The sequence below is a fragment of the Centroberyx affinis genome, unplaced genomic scaffold (genome assembly GCF_046629955.1).
Source record: "Centroberyx affinis isolate AG114_WGS23_722 - 3 ecotype Tasmania unplaced genomic scaffold, CSIRO-AGI_Caff_v1 ptg002428l_1, whole genome shotgun sequence".
In the NCBI taxonomy this organism is placed as follows: Eukaryota; Metazoa; Chordata; class Actinopteri; order Beryciformes; family Berycidae; genus Centroberyx; species Centroberyx affinis.
Window position 1 is genome coordinate 98,192 of NW_027280673.1, and position 18,982 is coordinate 117,173.

The window sequence follows — 18,982 nt, forward strand, 5'->3', positions numbered from 1 at the left end:
AAACAGAAAGAAAGAGATTAGATTTTTTATGCAGCGGATACAGGAAAGAAAACTGACTCTAATGCATGCAGCATTCCCATGAGACAGTGAAGCTGTAAAAAAAAATCCAGACAAATTAGCATAAAAAGAAGCGTCATCAAAATTCATCATGCCCAAAAGTAGCACATGCAAACATAACACATGCCCAAGCCCTGTAATTCTACCATGCTTGCTAAAACAGTAACAAGAATGAAAAAAAAACAACAGTTTAATTTTTGAACAAAAAAAAGATTGTCAAGTAACATAAAGAACTTAAAAAAAGAAAAAGAAAAACACAAAGCAACTTTACTTTATGCGAATGTGCTAAGACGGACAGATGAACATTTATATATGAGCTACATATACTGTATATAAATATCTATGGTACAGAGTTGTAGCGGTGTTCACTCCTTACCTTCCCATTCTGATAGACATGGTGCAATTTAATTAAGAAACAGAGTTAACTTAAAGATCGAGCAGACAATGTGTTTCAGAAAGGAAAAACAACGACATGAATGTGCTTAGGAGCACACATGCTGTGGGCGATGTAGAGAAAGAGAGCCTAGGTAAAGAAATGAAAAACTAACAGCTTCTATATTTGAATGCTGTCAGTGTTTGAGTCATTACAATTTAAGTATGAAAAACTGAAATGTCATTTACATTTTAAAGAATGATTCACTCATTTTAAAAGTAAAAAAGAGAAATAAAGAAGTGTAAAACAGATAATAATCTATCAAAAAAAACAATAAACTAACATTCACAGGGAACTATCTATACAACACAGTGTGTTTCACTGTCAGCCATGCAGGAGTGTACAGTACAGCGTTGTCAGATGCACGTCTGCATCACGCACACAAAGACCAATGCCATATTAGTGGTACGTAATTCTGGCATGCAGTATTCCATAAGCTCAAAGATCAAAGATCAAAACTTAAAGAGCTGAAAGAGATGGTCAGAAGTGATAAAGGAGGAATTAAAAAAGAAGTGATGAGTACAATCGGTCTGTATACCTCCGTGGTTCTATTGACCATCATCTGGTTAGGACGCATAGAGAGAGAGAGAGAGAGAGAGAGAGAGGGAGAAAGAGAGAGAGGGGGGAGGGGGGGGGAATAGGTGGTTGGGTTGTTAAGGAAAGGACTTTTCACCACAAGAGTAACAACACACAGGGTAAGTTTCCAAGGCAACAATACACAGAGAGAAAACAGAGAGGCAGGCGAACAACAAAGCATTCTGATACAAGCCCTGTCCTAAGTATTATCATATGGGTAAATGGATGAGCTTTAAAAATCAATAAAACTGTATCAACATGAAAAATGATCCACTCGAACAATTAAGTTACCACTCCTTCCTTTTCCCTTCTCTTCTTTCTGCTCCTCCTCCTCCCTCTCACCCTTTCATACCCGCCACCTCCCCACTCCAAACAAGCATTACTTCTTCCCTCCCTCCATAGTGGCCTCCATTCCTTCTTGCATGTCGCCCTCCTCCCTCCATCCGCCCCTCCCTCCCTCCCCTCCTCACCTTGGACTGGACGTCGGCGTTGTGGTCGTTCTGGAGCAGCAGGGCGGCGGACTTGGTGTCGTCCTTGCGGGCGGCGATGTGCAGGGCCGGCAGGCGGACCTTGCCCTTGGTGTCGTGCTCCAAGAGCAGGGAGACCACCGAGTTGTGGCCCTGCTGGAGAGCGATGGCCAGCGGGGTGAAGCCATCCTGGAGGAGAGGTGGAGGGAGGGAGAGAGAGAGAGAGAGAGAGAGAGAGAGGAAGGGAAAACAGAAAGTGAGAAAATGAGAGTGAAAGATTGAAATCGAGAGAGGAGGGGGAAATGTGAATGTCACTGTATATAAAGCTGTATAATGTGCCCAATCCAAATAATATGAGAGAACATATACACATACTGTGCACAAACACACACACACACACATACCTCTGTTGCGATGCTCTGGTTGGCTCCACTTTCCAACAGGTAACGCACCACATCCAAGTGATTCTCCTGGGCTGCCATGTAAAGCGGAGTGAAGCCATTCTATAGAGGCAACAAACACACACACACACACACACACACACACACACACACACACACACACACACACACACAGAGTTAAAGAGGATGGTGTAGACAACTGGTCATGATGTAATACACTTGTATGGTTCAATACAATATAGCTTGTGTTCCCTAAGAGGATCCTCACCTGTGATTGAGAGTTGACATCTGCTTCTCTCTTCACCAGGATTCTGGCTACTTCTCTTTGTCCAGCCAATGAGGCGATGTGGAGGGCGGTATTTCCTTTCTGCAGAGACAAGCAGGGTTCAGGCCTAACAGCCAAGTGTGTGTGTGTGTGTGTGTGTGTGTGTGTGTGTGTGTGTGTGTGTGTGTGTGTGTGTGTGTGTGCGTATCCATGTGAGCACACAAAAGTGAGGACACAGAAACCTCCAACAGTTTAATGAACAGAGGCTGCAGCTATAGAATACTGTATTAACATCCCATATGTGCAAATTTGCGATGCACAGATTATCTTTTTGACCCGCTTTTTCTCAATAATCCAAGAATGAGTAGATTACTGATTGATTAATGACTAGGACTATGTTTATGTCAATCCAAGGCGGTGGACATGGGCAGGAGGGCGACAGATTCCTTGCTGGTTGTTTACTGTTGCTGGCTGCTAAGACTGACACATAAGACATCCACAGAGTCAGGTAACAAGCAGCCAAGCCCTCACTCTCTCTCCCTCCTCCCTCCCTCTCTCTCCCTCCTCCCTCTCTCTCCCACTGAAGATACAATACTGAATCATGACATAATCCAGAATCCTCACTGGCAATGCGACTTCTTTTGGAGCAATTGAGATGGCATTATGTTACATTCTCTTTGTATAACACAAGCTGATTGTTATGGATATGTGAAGTTGCAAAGTTAAACCATTTATATGTGTCTTTCACCCTGTTAATTCACCTCCATATGCACCACTACCATCACCCTCTCAGCTCAAGTTTCATACTTTCAGGGACAGTGGGATTCCATGCAGTGATTTACACTGCACTGTAATACTGATACTCTCGCTCTCTCTCTCTCTCTCTCTCTCCCCGTCTCCCAGCTGTCACCCTTCTTCCTTCCTCCCTCCATTCCTCTTTTTCCAAGTCACCTCTACTCCTTCATGCTCTGCTAAAGAGCAAAGGTGGGAAGTCAATAAGTGGGTGTGTCTTGAGTACGTATTTACCCAAGCTATGCAGGTTACAGTTACATTTTATGGGGCGTTTTTTTTTTCTTTTTTTTTTTTTTGGCATGAAAATGCAATAAAGGCTAGCATTTATGTTCATATCTGAATACAAAAATAATGCACTCAATATGAAACAAAACAAAATGTCAATGTGTGATGTGTACCTTGGTGGCTGAGTCAACGGGTGCTCCTCTCTCCAACAGCTCCTCCACTAGCTCCTCGTGGCCCTCTTTAGCTGCCAGATGCAGCGCGTTCAGACCGTTCTGGGGAAAAACAGACATGAAGGTAAGACTCTTAGAAAACAAATGTGGTGATAAAATTATTGTACAACTGACTGGAGTTTGGGGAATTAAGAACATTCGTTAGTGTTATATATATACAGTATGCCTCTTAGTATGAGCGATATAGACACCTGCATCACATTGCAAGAGGTGGAATACATATTTAAGCAAGCGGTCAATATTAAGACATCAGATATGTAAATGTATTAATCAACTCTGGTGGGAAAACTCAAAAATATTCTTCCAAACTTAGAGAATCAGATCATCAGTTCATTGCCACACAGAAATAAATCAATGTAAGGTATGTTTTACCAGATATTTGTAGTTAAAGTAGTTTTTACACAACTCTTATGCACAACCATAAAATCTATATTAAATGGGGATAAATAAATGACTGTGGGATGCTTTACTGTTGTAGAAAAATGTGAATAACAAGAAAATGCAAAGAGGTGCTTATTCCCAGAAATGCTTTGGGAGATCAACATTCAAGAACACAAGAGCCAGTGTGTGAGTCAAAGAAGACACGGTTGCTTTTCCCTGAGGCAGGAAAGGAAGGTTTGATGTGAGCATTACATCAGAGGACTATGATCCATCAAGTACAACTGGAGACTGGCACCGGAACATGAGGAGGAGTGCATGGTATAATGATCCAAATGTTTCACTATGGAAGACAATCTCAACGCAACTAATGTATTAAACACACACTCCCATTTCCTCTGACACAGATATACACACACAAACGCAAGAATGCTTCACCTCATCCTCCTCTTCCTCCATTCTGCGCAAAGTATCCCTGTGAAATGTGCCAGCAAGGGCAGGATTTCAAATCCTGCCCTCCCTTCTGCCCCTCAAGTTCACTGTTCCTTTCTTCAAACCAATAGTCAGTCTTTCTCTGTCTTATTTCTTTTCTGTGTGTTCTCTCCTTTCTTTAAGTCTTCGCTCTCTTCTATCTCTTGACCTCTGGTACGATACTCCAAACTGGGTTTACAAGTGATGGAGCCCCGCGGATCAATCACCGATCCTCTGCTTCCCACCGGTTTGGATCCAGACTTCTGGATGAAAAGGTCCGTCCGCCTCTTTCTTCCCCCCCGGCAGGCTCTGTCAGTTGGGTTAGAGAGAGGAGATGTGCCTCCTGGCTCTGGAGGCTCTCTTGGCACTGAGGTAAAGAGAGGAGCCGCTGTGTTGGTAGCACCTCCGTCATTGCCCCCCTTCCTTCCCCTTACACACAGGGGCCTCATCACACACACACACTCATTATGTGAACAAATGCACGTACACACACACACAGTCGGTGAATCGCCAAATGCCAAACAGCCATGGGGGTGTCATGTTTCTGCACAGTCATAGAGGGTATGTAGGACACCCATACACACACAAACATGGATACTCTCATATTTAGAAGCTGTTGAAAATGTCAACCTTTCAAAAAAAGAAAAAGGGGGCATTCCTCAGAGGCCAAAGTATGTATGTGAATGTGTGGCACCACAGAAGGAGTGGTATGGCTTTAAAAGGGTCAAAATGAGTCTGATCAATGTGTTTATATAAGCCATCATCGTGTCTCCTGACATAATTGTCGATTGTCTGTATGCAAGAAGCTTCTACTCAGCCTCTCAATAAGCTGGAAATTTTAAAAAGGTATTACTGTATGTTCATTTTTTGTCTGGGGGGCAGGGAAGCTATTAGCAAGCCATAATAGGTCTCCTAGAAAGAAAGCTTACACAGCACATAAGGCCCTCCTGCAGTAATACTGAAGTTATCCTGACCGAATCTGTGTCAGCAAATCATCTGATGAACCACCACTCTGAAATGTCTTCTTATAATCCATCAGCCTTGCACTTGAAAAGTCAATTTGTTGGCTTTCCATGTGGCATTCCCAATAGACTCTTACTGTAAGTAATGATTATCTGAGTCACACACACACACACACACACACACACACACACACACACACACACACGCACACACACACACACACACACCTTGTCTTTCTGTGCATTGCATCATTGTCACCAGGTAATGGGAGTGGTTTCTACTGAGTTAAATCCAGTAGTGGGTCCACAGGAAGTGGTATTCTATTCTATGCTATTCTATTCTATTATAGTGATCTGTTCTTTGATCAGCAGGGATTGAGCATCAATTCTGAAATGGTGGCCTTCCTGACACAGCAAGAATTACGCAATCTAATTACAGTGTTTCAATCACATTTCAACCGTTATGTATTCCATGACAGGCAAGCAAAACCCACAACAGACACACACACACACACACGCACGCACGCACACACACACACACACACACACACACACAACCTGATCTAAATCTCCTTTCTCTCTGAACTGTAAGTGAAAGATTCATTTAGCTAATGGACATTCAGCCAAGCACAGTGATCCCTGGCAGTATGCAGCTTTGCCTGGCGGGAGTGACACTGATGTGCGTCCAACGCAGTATTAACACCGCTACGACCTCTGACCTTCGTTATAACCATACACGGTAATAAATGGTCATGTTTTTCGTTGTTTTATAGGCCCAAGTGTCATATGGGATGAATGTCCGGGGGTCAGAATAAAGAGGGGAAATAAATGCGTGCAGATTAAAGAGTAATATCACTCACTAAGGATTAACATGTGGGTAGATTAGAGGAGGATAAGTCTGGACTTTTATTGTGAGGATGTGGGACAGAAACAGACATGCACATGCACACGCACACATATACACGCTCTCTCTCACACACACAAGCACACACACATACACACAAAGAAACACATGTAATGTAATAGGAACAAGATGGACTTCTGAGTTCTGCTGTTTCAAAGTGACTGCAGCGATCCCTCCTTCCCACTGTGATTCCACACAGAACAGAGCACAACTCATATTATTAACAGACAAAAACATGGATGATGATTATATGATATTGATTATCCAGCAATTACATTGTGTAGCATGGGCGTTAAGAGGTTTGATTTTAATTGGGACTGTCAATTTTAAAAAAGTACATACTCAAAATATGGTATGATATAGTAAACAATCGTGCTCACCAAACTATACATTAAAGTTTTCTTTGATAACGGTAATGTGTGAGATTGCCATTTCCTATCTGTCAAGAAGGGACACTTGTCTCATTCATTAAATCCATGAAATAGAGATGGATAGCTTGACTCTGGGTTTGGCAGACAGGCAGTGTATCTCTCTTTCCCTCTCCTGTCCTGACTTGGACAGTCTTTTGCCCTTGGCGCCTGATTCTGGCCCTCGCCACCCTGTTGCTGCTTTCTAGGTTCTGGCATTTGAGTTATGAATGAACACACCGTCAAGACCAATGCTACTGAATTTAAACATTTCTGTGTGCAGTTCCAATGCCTCCTGGTGTCTTCCACTTACCCAGCTTGACTAAATCAGAAAATATAAAAACTACTCAGAGTACTAAGGATTTGCTGCTGATATTCTATATATATTACTTTTACATTTTTAATTTTAGGATAAATTTCCTGGATCAGATTTGATAACATTACTGGAAAAACAACAACTAATATTTGGTGCATTATGGTGCAAAACATTTTTTTATATACTGTATATACTGTATATACTGTTTATACTGTATATGTATATATATATATATAGGGTGGTATTCCCCAGTGAACCTGCTGTTGCAGGTTGGGTTACATAGATCCAATGTGTACTTGGAGATTAAATGGGAACATATGCTGTTGCATAATATTAAAGTTAAATCACTGCAGATAAATTGATTCCCACTGCCAATTAACCAGACTGCACTTTTTAGATTTGAACATAAGCGATTTACTTAGTGTGATACTCAACAGAGATCTGACTCTATAGACTACAATGCTTAAAGTACTGGGTATGGAGTTAATGGTTCTGTAATTGTGTGGGTTGCTTTTTCTCCCACATGATTCTGGTCCACTCATTTCCGTGAGAGCCATTGTGATGCCAATCAGTGGTAACGTAATACTTTTGAGTGATTATCTGGGCCTTCTCTCGTTGGGATGGCTGTTGAAAATGGCATCTCAAATCCTACTCCAGAAATCCTTGAAATCTCATTAATGCTGAAAGGGCATCATATCTGTATAACGTCGCTGTGAGGCTGGTCAAACCACTGCCTGTTGTGTTTTGTTGGAAGAAGCCACTCCTCAAGAAAGAAATGATGATGTTTCCTTTAGTTTGACCACACCCTAGTTGTCCTTCCTCTAGATCATCTCAAACATGAGGCTAATGACGTCCCCTTTCCATAGAGTCTAAGTATGTTGGCTAGCTGTAACAAGTTTTAAATGAAGATGTGATAGCGGAGCCTTAAACCCATGACCATGACAGTATGGCAGTCTGAAAATAAAAGTGCTTGATAAAGTATCACATGATATCTCTGTCTGAACCACAGCCAAACAAACAGCCAACCTGTGCCTGGGGAAGTGAGAGTGTGTGGGTGCATGTATGTATGCATGTAAGTATGTATGTAAGTATGTTTGTGCGTACATCTATGCACGTATGCACAGATACTCAAAAACACACACACCACACACACACCTGTTGGAGGATTACTCTGTCAACAAGGACAACAATGAAAAATTGTTGCTTCAAAGACAAGGACACTTCCCTCCTTCATAAACAAAGCCCCGTCCATCAAGTCATGCAAAGCCAAACAAACAACTAAAGGTGAAAGGTGAAGCCATATGAGCAGATTGGTGTTTGTTTGTCTCTTGTGACTCCTTAACAGGAATCAGATGTGCTGTTTTATATTGGCCTTCACTCTCTCTCTCACACATACACACACACACACACACACACACACACAAAGTGATATTTAGCACTGGGACATTACGAAAATGTCACACTCATTTGCAGTCACCTGACAGATGTGATCACCTGATAGATTTGAACGCCAGGGCTCTCCTGTTGCAGGGAGGAGGAGGGTGTGTGTGTGTGTGTGTGTGTTTGTGTGAGTGAGTGTCAACAATCACTGCCACTGAATTTAGTCAGGCCTCACTGCTGGAGCACAAAACAAAGCCCATGGTGCCCATGAAAACAAATAGTAGAGGTTTGGGTGGGAAGCTGCCACTTCCTGTCTCCTAGCCAATCAGGGCCCAGTGTATAAATAGCTGCTGTTAAACTGTTGGAGAGTCACAAAAGGCTGACTGCAAGGAGACAGTGGGGCGTATGAGGAGCACGCACACACACATGCACACACACACACACACAGTCACATAATAATCCCTCTTAATCCCCCACCACCCATCCTCCTTTAAGATACCTTGTGACTTCTGTAAATCATATTGACAGAGAGGGTCAGGGGATAGGGGGTGTGGGGGTGTACATGGCTCTAGTGGGAAGTTGTTTGACCCCCCCTCTTCTACCACCCACCGACCCCCCTACCTCCGACCCCCCTTTCTCCTCAGTGGAATGTGGGTGAGGGCTGAAGAGGGGGTGGGGGGGGGTGGGGGGAGGGGGGTGAGAACAGCTGTCAGGGAGAGATGGACCATTGCGCAAATACAGCAGCTGAGATTGGAGGAGATAAGGGGGGCCAGGGGTGGGATAGGGGGTGTGGTGGAGGGGAAGGAAGGCGGGGTACTGGCGGCCAGGAGGGTGGTCGTGATGTTGGGGTGGGGAGGGGAGGGGGGGTTCGCGGTGTAGGTATGCGCTGACCTAGCTCATTAGGGTGATGCCGCTGTGACACAGCAGAGCTAGGGAGGATTCAGCAAGTTTGACACACAGACCAGTTGACAGCTCCGGCCTACTTCTGTGATGCTAGCCTAGCCTCCACACGGTCAGTATACGCGCTGTACGTCGGCCGGTATGTGCCTCAATGAACCATTAACAGTGGATCTCAGGGAAACTTCACTGATGTGCCAACGCCGGGCCAGATGTATCATATTCAGTACAGCTCTAAAACTGCCTTCAGAGACAACTTCAACAGAGAAGCAGACTGTAGTGAAACTATATATTTAGCTGCTGCATTGAAATGTGAAAGGGTTAAAAGCTAGGGTTTTTGTTTTTGAAATAAGATAAATGCCAAAATAAGGAAACATATGTATAAAGGTAAACGTGAACATAAAATCACATGATAGCAGCTGTATCCATGGGAGCAGCTCAGTTCAGCGTTAAAACCTCGGCTCTACAGCTGCTTGATTACCCTAAGCTGCTACTCGGTCAACACCAAATAACAGCATCAGGCATTACAAAAGAAATCCCCACTGCTGGCTTTTCATAAATGAACACAAGTGTGTAATCATCTGTGTGTGACTGGAAAAATATGTGTGTGTGTGTGTGTGTGTGTGTGTGTGTGTGTGTGTGTGTGTGTGCGTGCAAGACAGCACGTGTGTGTCAAGCTACGTGTGAACACACAAACAATGTTTTTCAAATCGTGCAATAAGCTTTGCTCCATGGTGCGAAGATCCCTTTGAGCAGTTATTATGACAAAAAGCCCTGCCCATGTTATATAAGAGATTAAAAACTTATGACTTATGAGTTAAAACTAAACTAAATAACTTGTGAGAAACAGGTCAAAGTACATGTGAGGGCAAATATAAGGCCATCGCATAAGGAGCTACTTAACAAACATTAGCCAGCCCATCAAACAGCACTGGCCAGCTTGACAGTGGGTGTAATCGAACAACGGGACTTGAGATTACAGTTTTTGGACTTTCAGCTAAATCTGCTCTTTGCCGTTATCTGTTGCAGCAGCAATGTTTCTTTAGAGTTTGAGTAGCAGGCAACAAGAAGACAGGCTTGTCATGACTCTAAATAAACACTACTTTGTTTAGAAGAAAGATGCTGGAGAAGACATTATCATCACATCCAGCTAGAATTACATCCCTATCTTGCTCTACACTGATGTAATCTCCCCAACTCTTAGCGACCATGTCCTCTTGTGGGTATTTGCAATTTGCCAGAAAGCCACCACTGTTCTAAATAGAGTCAGCATCAGAGCCGTCATCTGTGCGATTAAAATGGAGATCAAATAGTCCAGTCTGATACTTACATTCAGTATTCTGGCACACTGTATAGACAGAATGCAATACTGTAGCATAAACCGTGGTTATCTGGCAAGTGGTGTGCACTGTATATATAAGACATGGCTGTGTGTTCACAATCAACCATAGAAAGGCCAATAGCATGTTAATGAGGCTCGACTACATCAACAAACACTAACTATATCCTAATCTGAATCAAGTTTTCATCAAAAAACCCCAGGTGCTACAGCGCTATGCAGAGCAGATTGTAACAGAACCTCTCGTCAAGGTGCTGAGCATTTCCCCCCCACATTAACAAGGAAATGTGCCTTGGCTAAATGTACAAATAAACCTCTATACATATACATAAATGTGTACATTTCACATTTCATTACACTACATTGTGATATGAAGATCTAGAGGGAAGAAAAAGTAAAAGAGACAAACATTTGAGTTGAAAATTGCAATACAACGCAATAGAATACAATTTTTTGTCCTGTGGGAAATTCAGTCTACAAAGCCTTCCAAAATAACAGTGTGCATCATACACAACAGCAGAAATGGAAATGTCATGGGACAATAGAAGCAGCGTCAGTGAGAGTAGTAAGGAGTCCTTACCTGGTTACAGGTGCTGATGTCTACTCCACCTTTCAGGAACTCTAGGACTTTGTCAATGTTCCCTGCCCTGGCAGCCCGCAGGAAACTGGTGTTACTGTCCGACTGGAGAGATGAAGAGAGAAGGGGGGCATTAGCGACAGAAATACAAGCACTTTGTTTTTGTTTAGTTTCAGTTGCAGAGGTGGTACTGTGTGATACAAAATTATTTTAAAAATGTATTTAGGCTATATTATTTTTCAATACATCCTCAACTAACTTAAAGGTTCATTCTCTTTCTTACCCTGCACATCAACTAAAAACATTTCACGTATATTCTTATCTTATTTTAGTTCGTTTTACAAGTAGACATGAGAGCTGAGGGAAAAGTAATACAGGTTTACATTTCCCCAAATATCTGAATTCTAACCCGTCAGTCACAAATTCAAATCAATTCAACTAGATGCATGTAAATAACTTGTTATTGCTGTGGATGGTGGGAAGAGGAGCAATTTCATGTAATATGGTGGATAGGATGGCAGTTGGTAGACAGAGTGGTCAGAGAGTGTTTTATGAGAGCCGGATGTCCCGCTCTTATCAATACTTGGTCTGAGTATTCTAAATTTAACTACCAGACGCCCAGACTACAAAGAAAGGAGACAGCTGCGACACACACACACACACACAAACAATCACACACACTTGAACACGGTATACATAGGACTATGTTTTGTAATATCAAAGCTACATTTATGATATTCATCATGACAGGACCATGTGTCGCCAGTGTAACAGTGTAACAGTGTAACATGTGCCCCTCTAAAATATCAACCTAGTTTCTGTGCAGATGTAACAGAAGAACGAGTCTTCCTCACCATGTAACATAACTCATAACTGTAACTAGAAATATCTCTCCTATAGGGTTACCATTGAGCGGCAAGTGTTATAGTTAGCTAATATTTGGATTAGGGTTTAGTGATAATTAAAATGAGCTTTTGCTATTCAGGTTGTGCTAACTCAATGCCACTTTACCCCTGCTGAGGACTGACTGTATTGAGTTGAGAGTGTGTTGACAAGATTTTAACCTCTTATTAGTGGGGTTAAGACAGGGACGTGCCAGTCAGACACCGCTGAGTGTTAACTCACGAGGTCAGCAGATTCAACCTCCCAGCGGCATGTTTGGGATGAGGCCCCGCCCCTGTCTGGGGTCAAGGGTCAAACCCCTCGCATGAGATGTCACCACACACACAAACACACATGTTCCTAGCAACAAAGACATCAGTACATCATCTGGTATTGAAGGGAGGACACTTAAAGCATGCAACATAAGTCACAGTAAACAAAAAAAGCTGAAAGTCCATCAAGAAATTATTAGAACAGCTGATGAAGCATCTCTCTCTCTCTCTCTCTCTCTCTCCCACTCTCCAACTCTTACCAGTGCATCATCAATTTCAGATCCAGAGTCAGCGGCCCCGTAGTAGTCAGATTGTCGGTTTAAATCTGTGTCGCTCCCAATGGTCTTTAAAGGCTTATCCGAGCCACAGGCCTTACACATTGCAGCGTTGCCCATGGTTACCAGCCAAACAAATCAAGAACTTTTCCGTCCCCCTGAAAATTGTGGCTTTTCTTGGCTCACTCAAATTCTGGTTGACTCTCTCCACCAGAGTCCAATCTTGGTAGTTTCTCAATTCGCAAATCCAGACCTTGTCCTTAGGTAAAGGCCTGTGCTATGGAATTCTGTCTCACGTCAAACCTGCATCACTCCTTGAAAACACCCATTAAACCCGTCTTGCATGTCTTCTGTTCATACTTGATTCATTTCAAGCCAAATTTCTCCCTCTACCACTGTCACCACTCTATCCTCTCTCTGTCCCCTCTGATCCCTTGCCCCGCCAAAACCCCACCTTCCCCAGCGTTGGGTACCTCTGGCTCAGTCTATGCGTGTGAGCCAAGTCTACCCAAGGCCCGGTCCCGCCTGCTCTTCCTCTAACTTTCCTCTCCTCTGTCTCCCTCTCCCTCTCTCCCTCTCTCTCTCTCTCTCTCTCTCTCTCTCCCTCTCTCTGTGGGAATAACAACTGCAGCCGTAAACACTTTGCCAACACCGCCAGTTCAGGCCTCTCCCGCACTGGCTATTTTTACCCCACCGGGCCACCAGACCCTTTCTTCCGACAGGCCCCTAGCCCCTTGCCGTGTGTGCCCAGGGTGGGGTGCATGACAGCTGGGTGCGAGTCGGGCCGGAGACCGCATGGCCTGCAGTGCTCTCCAGGAATGCCGAGGGTCAGGGTGTAGAGGTGGAAGCTGAGCCTCAACACAGAACTCAGATCAGATTACAGTAACTTACAGTCTTACACGCCCATTGTTCATCATTAGGGCAAAACACATCTGATGCAAGATCAGTAGACAGAATGAAAGAAACTTTGTGACCTTTCACCTGTTAGGGTTGAACTTGAGAATATGCCATTATTGCCAGAATTGCAAAGAGCATCCCAGATACTAGTTGACATTTTTGGATAAGGTGTTTATATATGTCTCCTTGGATTCTGCCATGGAAACAGAACTAAAACAGACCGCAAAAACCAACAGTATACAGAATAATGTATTCACATGCCTCAGTATCCTAATATCATAATCCCAGCTATCATATTTGGGCTTCCAATAATCAAGATATGAGCTTATACCGGCTATTGTAAATGGGATATGAAGCTTACACGCATCCACTTCTGATAAGAATACTAGAGTATACCAAATAATATCAGAATATTAATACAGATGTAACCAACTTCACTGAAAAATCATCTTAGACAGTCTGGGAATAAGGCGTATTTGGAATTCTTCTAGCTCTCCTGTCAGAAATGTCAAGTATTAGTGAAGGTCCACTCCAAAATACTAGAGGCTAGAAGGCTTGAAAGAGTCTGTCAAGTTACAAACCTGTGATGTATGAGCGTCATTACCATGATTGTTAAAACAGATGTCCAGAGACAACTGTGTGCTTGTATTTCTGGTATGTGTAGCTACAGCCAAGTGACCAAAATGATCAATATGTGTGCTAGACAGTGTGTGTCTGTCTTTTCTGACTGTCTTTTCACTGCCTGTTGGTCTGCCTGTCTGCCTAAAATACAACCCATACAGAGATTGGATTGATAAAGCACCAGCTATAATCCCTGCAGGATCTGTGTAGATTGACATGCAGCCAGTTGTGTAATGGAGGATCCTGGATTATTACTGTCCAAGTCTATGCCTGCACTGGAGGAAAATCACAAACACTCTACTCAGTATCATAAACATCCCATTAGCAGCTAGGAACATAGATAAATTAGGCCACTTAAAGGACAATTTCAGCGTGATTGGAGTTTTTGCTCATTTCCTGCTTGCCCTTTTTCCATTTTGCATTACTATAGTTTTCCAGTGCTTTTATAAATATTTGCTATCTCTCCCTCTTCGTTGTTTTGTAAATGAATGCGGTCTATTAAGAGGTATTTCCAGTAAAGATGAGGGCGCCACTTTTAAGCCTTAATCATGTAAAATCATCATGTTTTATTTTCCATTTAATTTTTCAGACTATAGCTAGCAGAAGCGTTTTGCTTTGGTTTGTCTGTTGGCTTGAATGGGTTGTGATTGACAGAATTCGGGTCCTAACGTAGCTGCAGAGAACATATGCTACTGGTTGAAACTTTTATTTTGGCGAGGAAAATGCAGAAATCAGACAGCAGAAGTAAGATGCCTCCTCATGTCTTATCTTATCTCGGCTCTTGTGGTGTTCCCGAATGTGCACATCAATATGAAACGGTGAGCAGAACTTCTTTCAAAATGTAAAAGTTTCTAGCCTGATATTAGCGTTTTAATGCAACTTCTCAAAACGCAATTATTGGTTTCTCATTCACAATGATGGATTACCTTTACCAAATTAGAAGTGCCCAGAGTTGTTTTCTATGCAGCTTGGAACTGAATGGGAGTGAATGAAACCGGGGTATGGCGCATGTATGTAAAAAGTGTTACAATTAACATGGAAAATGTAAAAATAAAATGAGCAAAAACTCAAATCACACTGGAATTGTCACATATTCGTAGGCCTTTCCATTGCTAAAGCTAACTGACAATATGTTTCAGTGTTCTATTGCATTAAATGTGTTAAACATATTCTTTTATTTCATATTTGACCAAAATGCTGCCCCCATTCATCAGCATATGACATCTTACTGAACTTGAGCCCTTCCCGCATCACATCTGTCATCTATTATACCCCCATCTCACTAATGATCTCTCTCATACTACATGATAAATCATCTGAGAGGACAGCAGCCGCAGCACATTGCCCGCTCAACCTTGTCCTTTTAAACTGCACGACTGACCCCCCCCCAGCCCACCCCTCCACACACACACACACACACACACACACACAAAACGCCCTCTCACCCGTAAACGTACACTTAAGCCCGTAAGTGCACGTGTGGATGAGACTATAGCGGTAATAAGCGTGATACGCGACACGGTTACCCTCTTAATTACATTCCCACTTGTGGACATGGTATGAGCCCGGACAGGACAGGGTGTGTGTGTTTTACCTGCCGCTTGCGCTCGGCTCTCTCGCGCTGCCGTCTCCTCCTCTCCCTGGCTTTCTGCAGCGCTCTGTACTCTGGTGGATGCTCGAGCTCACGAGCTTTCTTCAAGTGGGCCGCAGCATGGGCCATGACTTAAAATCTCTCTCTCTGTCTCAACCACTTGTTTTCTTAGCTGCCGAATTTTCTAACTCACACTGTATTCATTCATACATCCTTGACTAACACTCACTGTGTCATGCATACACACACACACACACACACACACACACACACACACACAGAAAAAAGTTCCACAATATAGAACTTAAGAACTAATGAAGTTGCATACTGCAGAAAACCTGTGGTCCACAGTCTGATGTAGTCCGGAAAATTTTGTAAAAACCAACTTCAATCAATCAGAGTTCATCTGACAAAGTCTGATAAAGTCCTCAACTGACGATTCCATGAAAAAAATAAAATAAAATCAAAGAAAAAATTTGAAAAATTTGAGAAAAGAAAAAAGATCTTCCTCCTCAAACCAATCAACAGTGGAGTTAAACAGTTTTAAAATGTTTCCTATTTCACTCCTTCCCCTCTCCTCTTCTCCTCCTATTTTCTTCTCTTCCTCTTCTTCCGCCTTTGTTCCTCCACATCCAGTCAGAAAATAGCTACTGGATTTTCACATTCCTACACAAAACACACACAGACCCACACACCCATACACACCATCCCACAATGAAACATTTACGTGTGTGAGAGCGATAGGGGGATGATGACTGAAAAGGGATAGGTGAATGAGGGACCCATCCACTCATTACATTCCCTGACACACACACACACACACACGCACACACACAGGGAATGACCCCAGTCCAGATGTACATAAAAACTCCAACAGGAGCAGCTGGAAAACGTTTTGTCATTTGTGTGTGTGTGTGTGTGTGTGTGTGTGCACGTGCATGCATGTGTATGCTTATGTGTGCATGAGCAGCAGTCAAAGGGGAGTGTTTAGTGTGTAAGGGGTTTAAGGAGGCTGCGTGCCAACAGCCAACCCACTGCCAGAGCCACAGCTACTCCCTCCCAACCGCTGTGTCCAAACACACTCCACACTGTTCACTGCATGACAGGGAGAGAGGGATGCAAGAGGAGGAGGAAAGGTAGAGGGAGGTGGGGAAAAGATGAGGAGCGATGAAGAGAGGAGGGTTAGAAGGGGGAAAGCAGGAGAAGACGGAGGCGATGAGGAGAGAGGGAGAATGGGGAAAGGAATAACACAAAATAAGAGGTTGAGAAGGCAGAGTAGGGGAACAGGGAAAGTGAGGTCGTGCACAGAGAACGAGAGAGAACAGATGGGAAAGAGGATATAAATCAAGCAAAGTTGAGGGGGTGACGGAAGGGATGGAATAAAAGAATGAAAGATGAGAGGGAAACGGAAGCAGAAAGGGCAGCGGAGAGAAAGAGGAAGAAGAGAGAGTCTGCAGGACGAACTGAAGTACAGCCTGTCCTTGTGTGAGGCGGCAGCAGAGAGGGAGGGACACTCCACTCAGTCTAATAGGGGACCAGAGAGCCGGGAGCAGAGAACAGTGACTTGCAATCACCTGCATGTTACAGGATACCCCCTGCATGCGGGGAAAGTGGTTCGGTCTGAATCCCAACTGCACTGCACCTTTGCTACTGGTGGCTGGCAGGATATGATTTGACAGCTTGTGTGTGTGTGTGTGTGTGTGTGTGTGTGTGTGTATGTGCCTACACCACCAGCAGAGGGGTGTAAAGGTCTCTCTCTGTCTCAGCAGCTAAGAGTGTGAGAGTTTGAAATTTCAGCACTAAGGACAGCTCCCACAGTCAGCAGGCCAGCAGCACTACTGCCTGCATACCTACATACACACATACACACACACTCACACACACTTTTCTCTCTCACACCTCTATTTCTGTTCACACATTTTGGCTGATGTGTGTTTCCACAGTCTAAGCCAACAACAATAACAACATCCTAGCAAGGTCACACCGTGTGACAGACACATATTATCAATCATGAGTGGGACAGAGCCACTGAATCACTTCGCGCTCTTGTATTGTCTAGGTCCTTCATTCAGTCTTGGTCCTTCATTCAGTTCCACAATGATCCTGCTGTTGGAGGAAATACACTAACAGCTCTTGGGATGTGCTCTACTCTTCTAGCACTCTCTGCTGGTGAAACAGAGGAAATGCAAGAAACAATAGAAAATTGATGCAGTGATGATGACTGTAAAAATCTCTTTTTTTTTTGGGCTTGAGGAAATATTTTCTTGGAATATCTTCTGAATTCTGCACCTGTATTCCATAATCGTGAAATTCACAATATAATCACAATAAATGTACTCAAGAAATAATCAGTTATTTTCCAGGCTGCCTCACCAAGGCCACTACATTTGTTTTGACTAGTTCTTCCACCTGGAAATCCTCTAACCTTCACATTGCTTTTTTTTTTTTTAGATCTACCTAAGGCCAACTTACGGTTCATTACCAAGCACTGCCTCTTAAATACAGCCTTCCAACAACAACAACAGCAAGTGTGCTAAATGTGAGTCTGTGCTCACATGTGCCATCTTCTTGACATGGCTTACTTCTCGGCTTTGTAAGGCTTTGCTGGCTCAGGTTTCAGATTTAAAAGACAAAATCTATGAGCTTATTGATCAGCATGTTAGCTGATCCTAAAACACTGTTAAAGCTGTGTTCTTACGGGGCGTCCTGGTGGCTCAGTGGTTTAAGGCACGTACAGTCTAACTGTGACTTCCTGGATTTGAATCTGGCCCAGGACCTTTGTTACATGTCATCTCTCTCTCTCTACCCCAATCTTTCCTGTCTTTCTCCACTTTCAACTCTCTAATAAAACAAATGCCCCCCAAAAAAATCTTAAAACACTCAGCTGTATTCTTACAGTAATGTGTGTGCATGTGTATGTCTTTATTAATGCTATAAATTTTGCAGCAGTGTCTACATCTCAACAAAGGCTGATGAATGGAAAACCGAATAGATCCTTCCCATCTCCATCCATACAAGACACTCAGGATTAAGAGAAATACAGTATAAGCTAAAGAAAAGAGGGAGAGAGCGTGTGTGTGTGTGTGTGTGTGTGTGTGTGTGTGTGTGTGTCCATCCAGGGGTCAGATTACATGGAGGAGGGTGAGCTCCTGTTTCTATCGGTTTAGTGGTTCTTCTGTACGGGAGGGGTTAATGGTCTGGTTTCCATTTTATAGATCCAAAGGCTTTTATATGGCCCATTAAGACGCTATGATAGACAGAAATGAGAGATGCAGCATGAGTGTGTGTGTGTGTGTGCACGTGTCTCTTCATGTGACTTAACGTGTATGAGTGTGTGTGTGAATGTTAGGTGTGCGCTGGTTCAACT

General features: G+C 43.3%; 1 protein-coding gene across 1 annotated transcript in view; it reads right to left on the reverse strand.

Moving 5' to 3' along the window:
* ank2a (ankyrin 2a, neuronal) overlaps positions 1-15,744 on the reverse strand; it is an 87,517-nt gene extending 71,773 nt beyond the window's left edge. Inside the window, exons 1-7 of the mRNA XM_071533775.1 lie at positions 15,619-15,744; positions 11,081-11,182; positions 3,390-3,488; positions 2,203-2,301; positions 1,938-2,036; positions 1,537-1,722; positions 1,029-1,052 (exon numbers count right to left, since the gene is read on the reverse strand). Coding sequence (XP_071389876.1) covers positions 1,029-1,052; positions 1,537-1,722; positions 1,938-2,036; positions 2,203-2,301; positions 3,390-3,488; positions 11,081-11,182; positions 15,619-15,744 — 735 coding nt within the window. The remainder of the gene's footprint in view (positions 1-1,028; positions 1,053-1,536; positions 1,723-1,937; positions 2,037-2,202; positions 2,302-3,389; positions 3,489-11,080; positions 11,183-15,618) is intronic.
* Between the last annotated feature and the right edge of the window lie 3,238 nt (positions 15,745-18,982).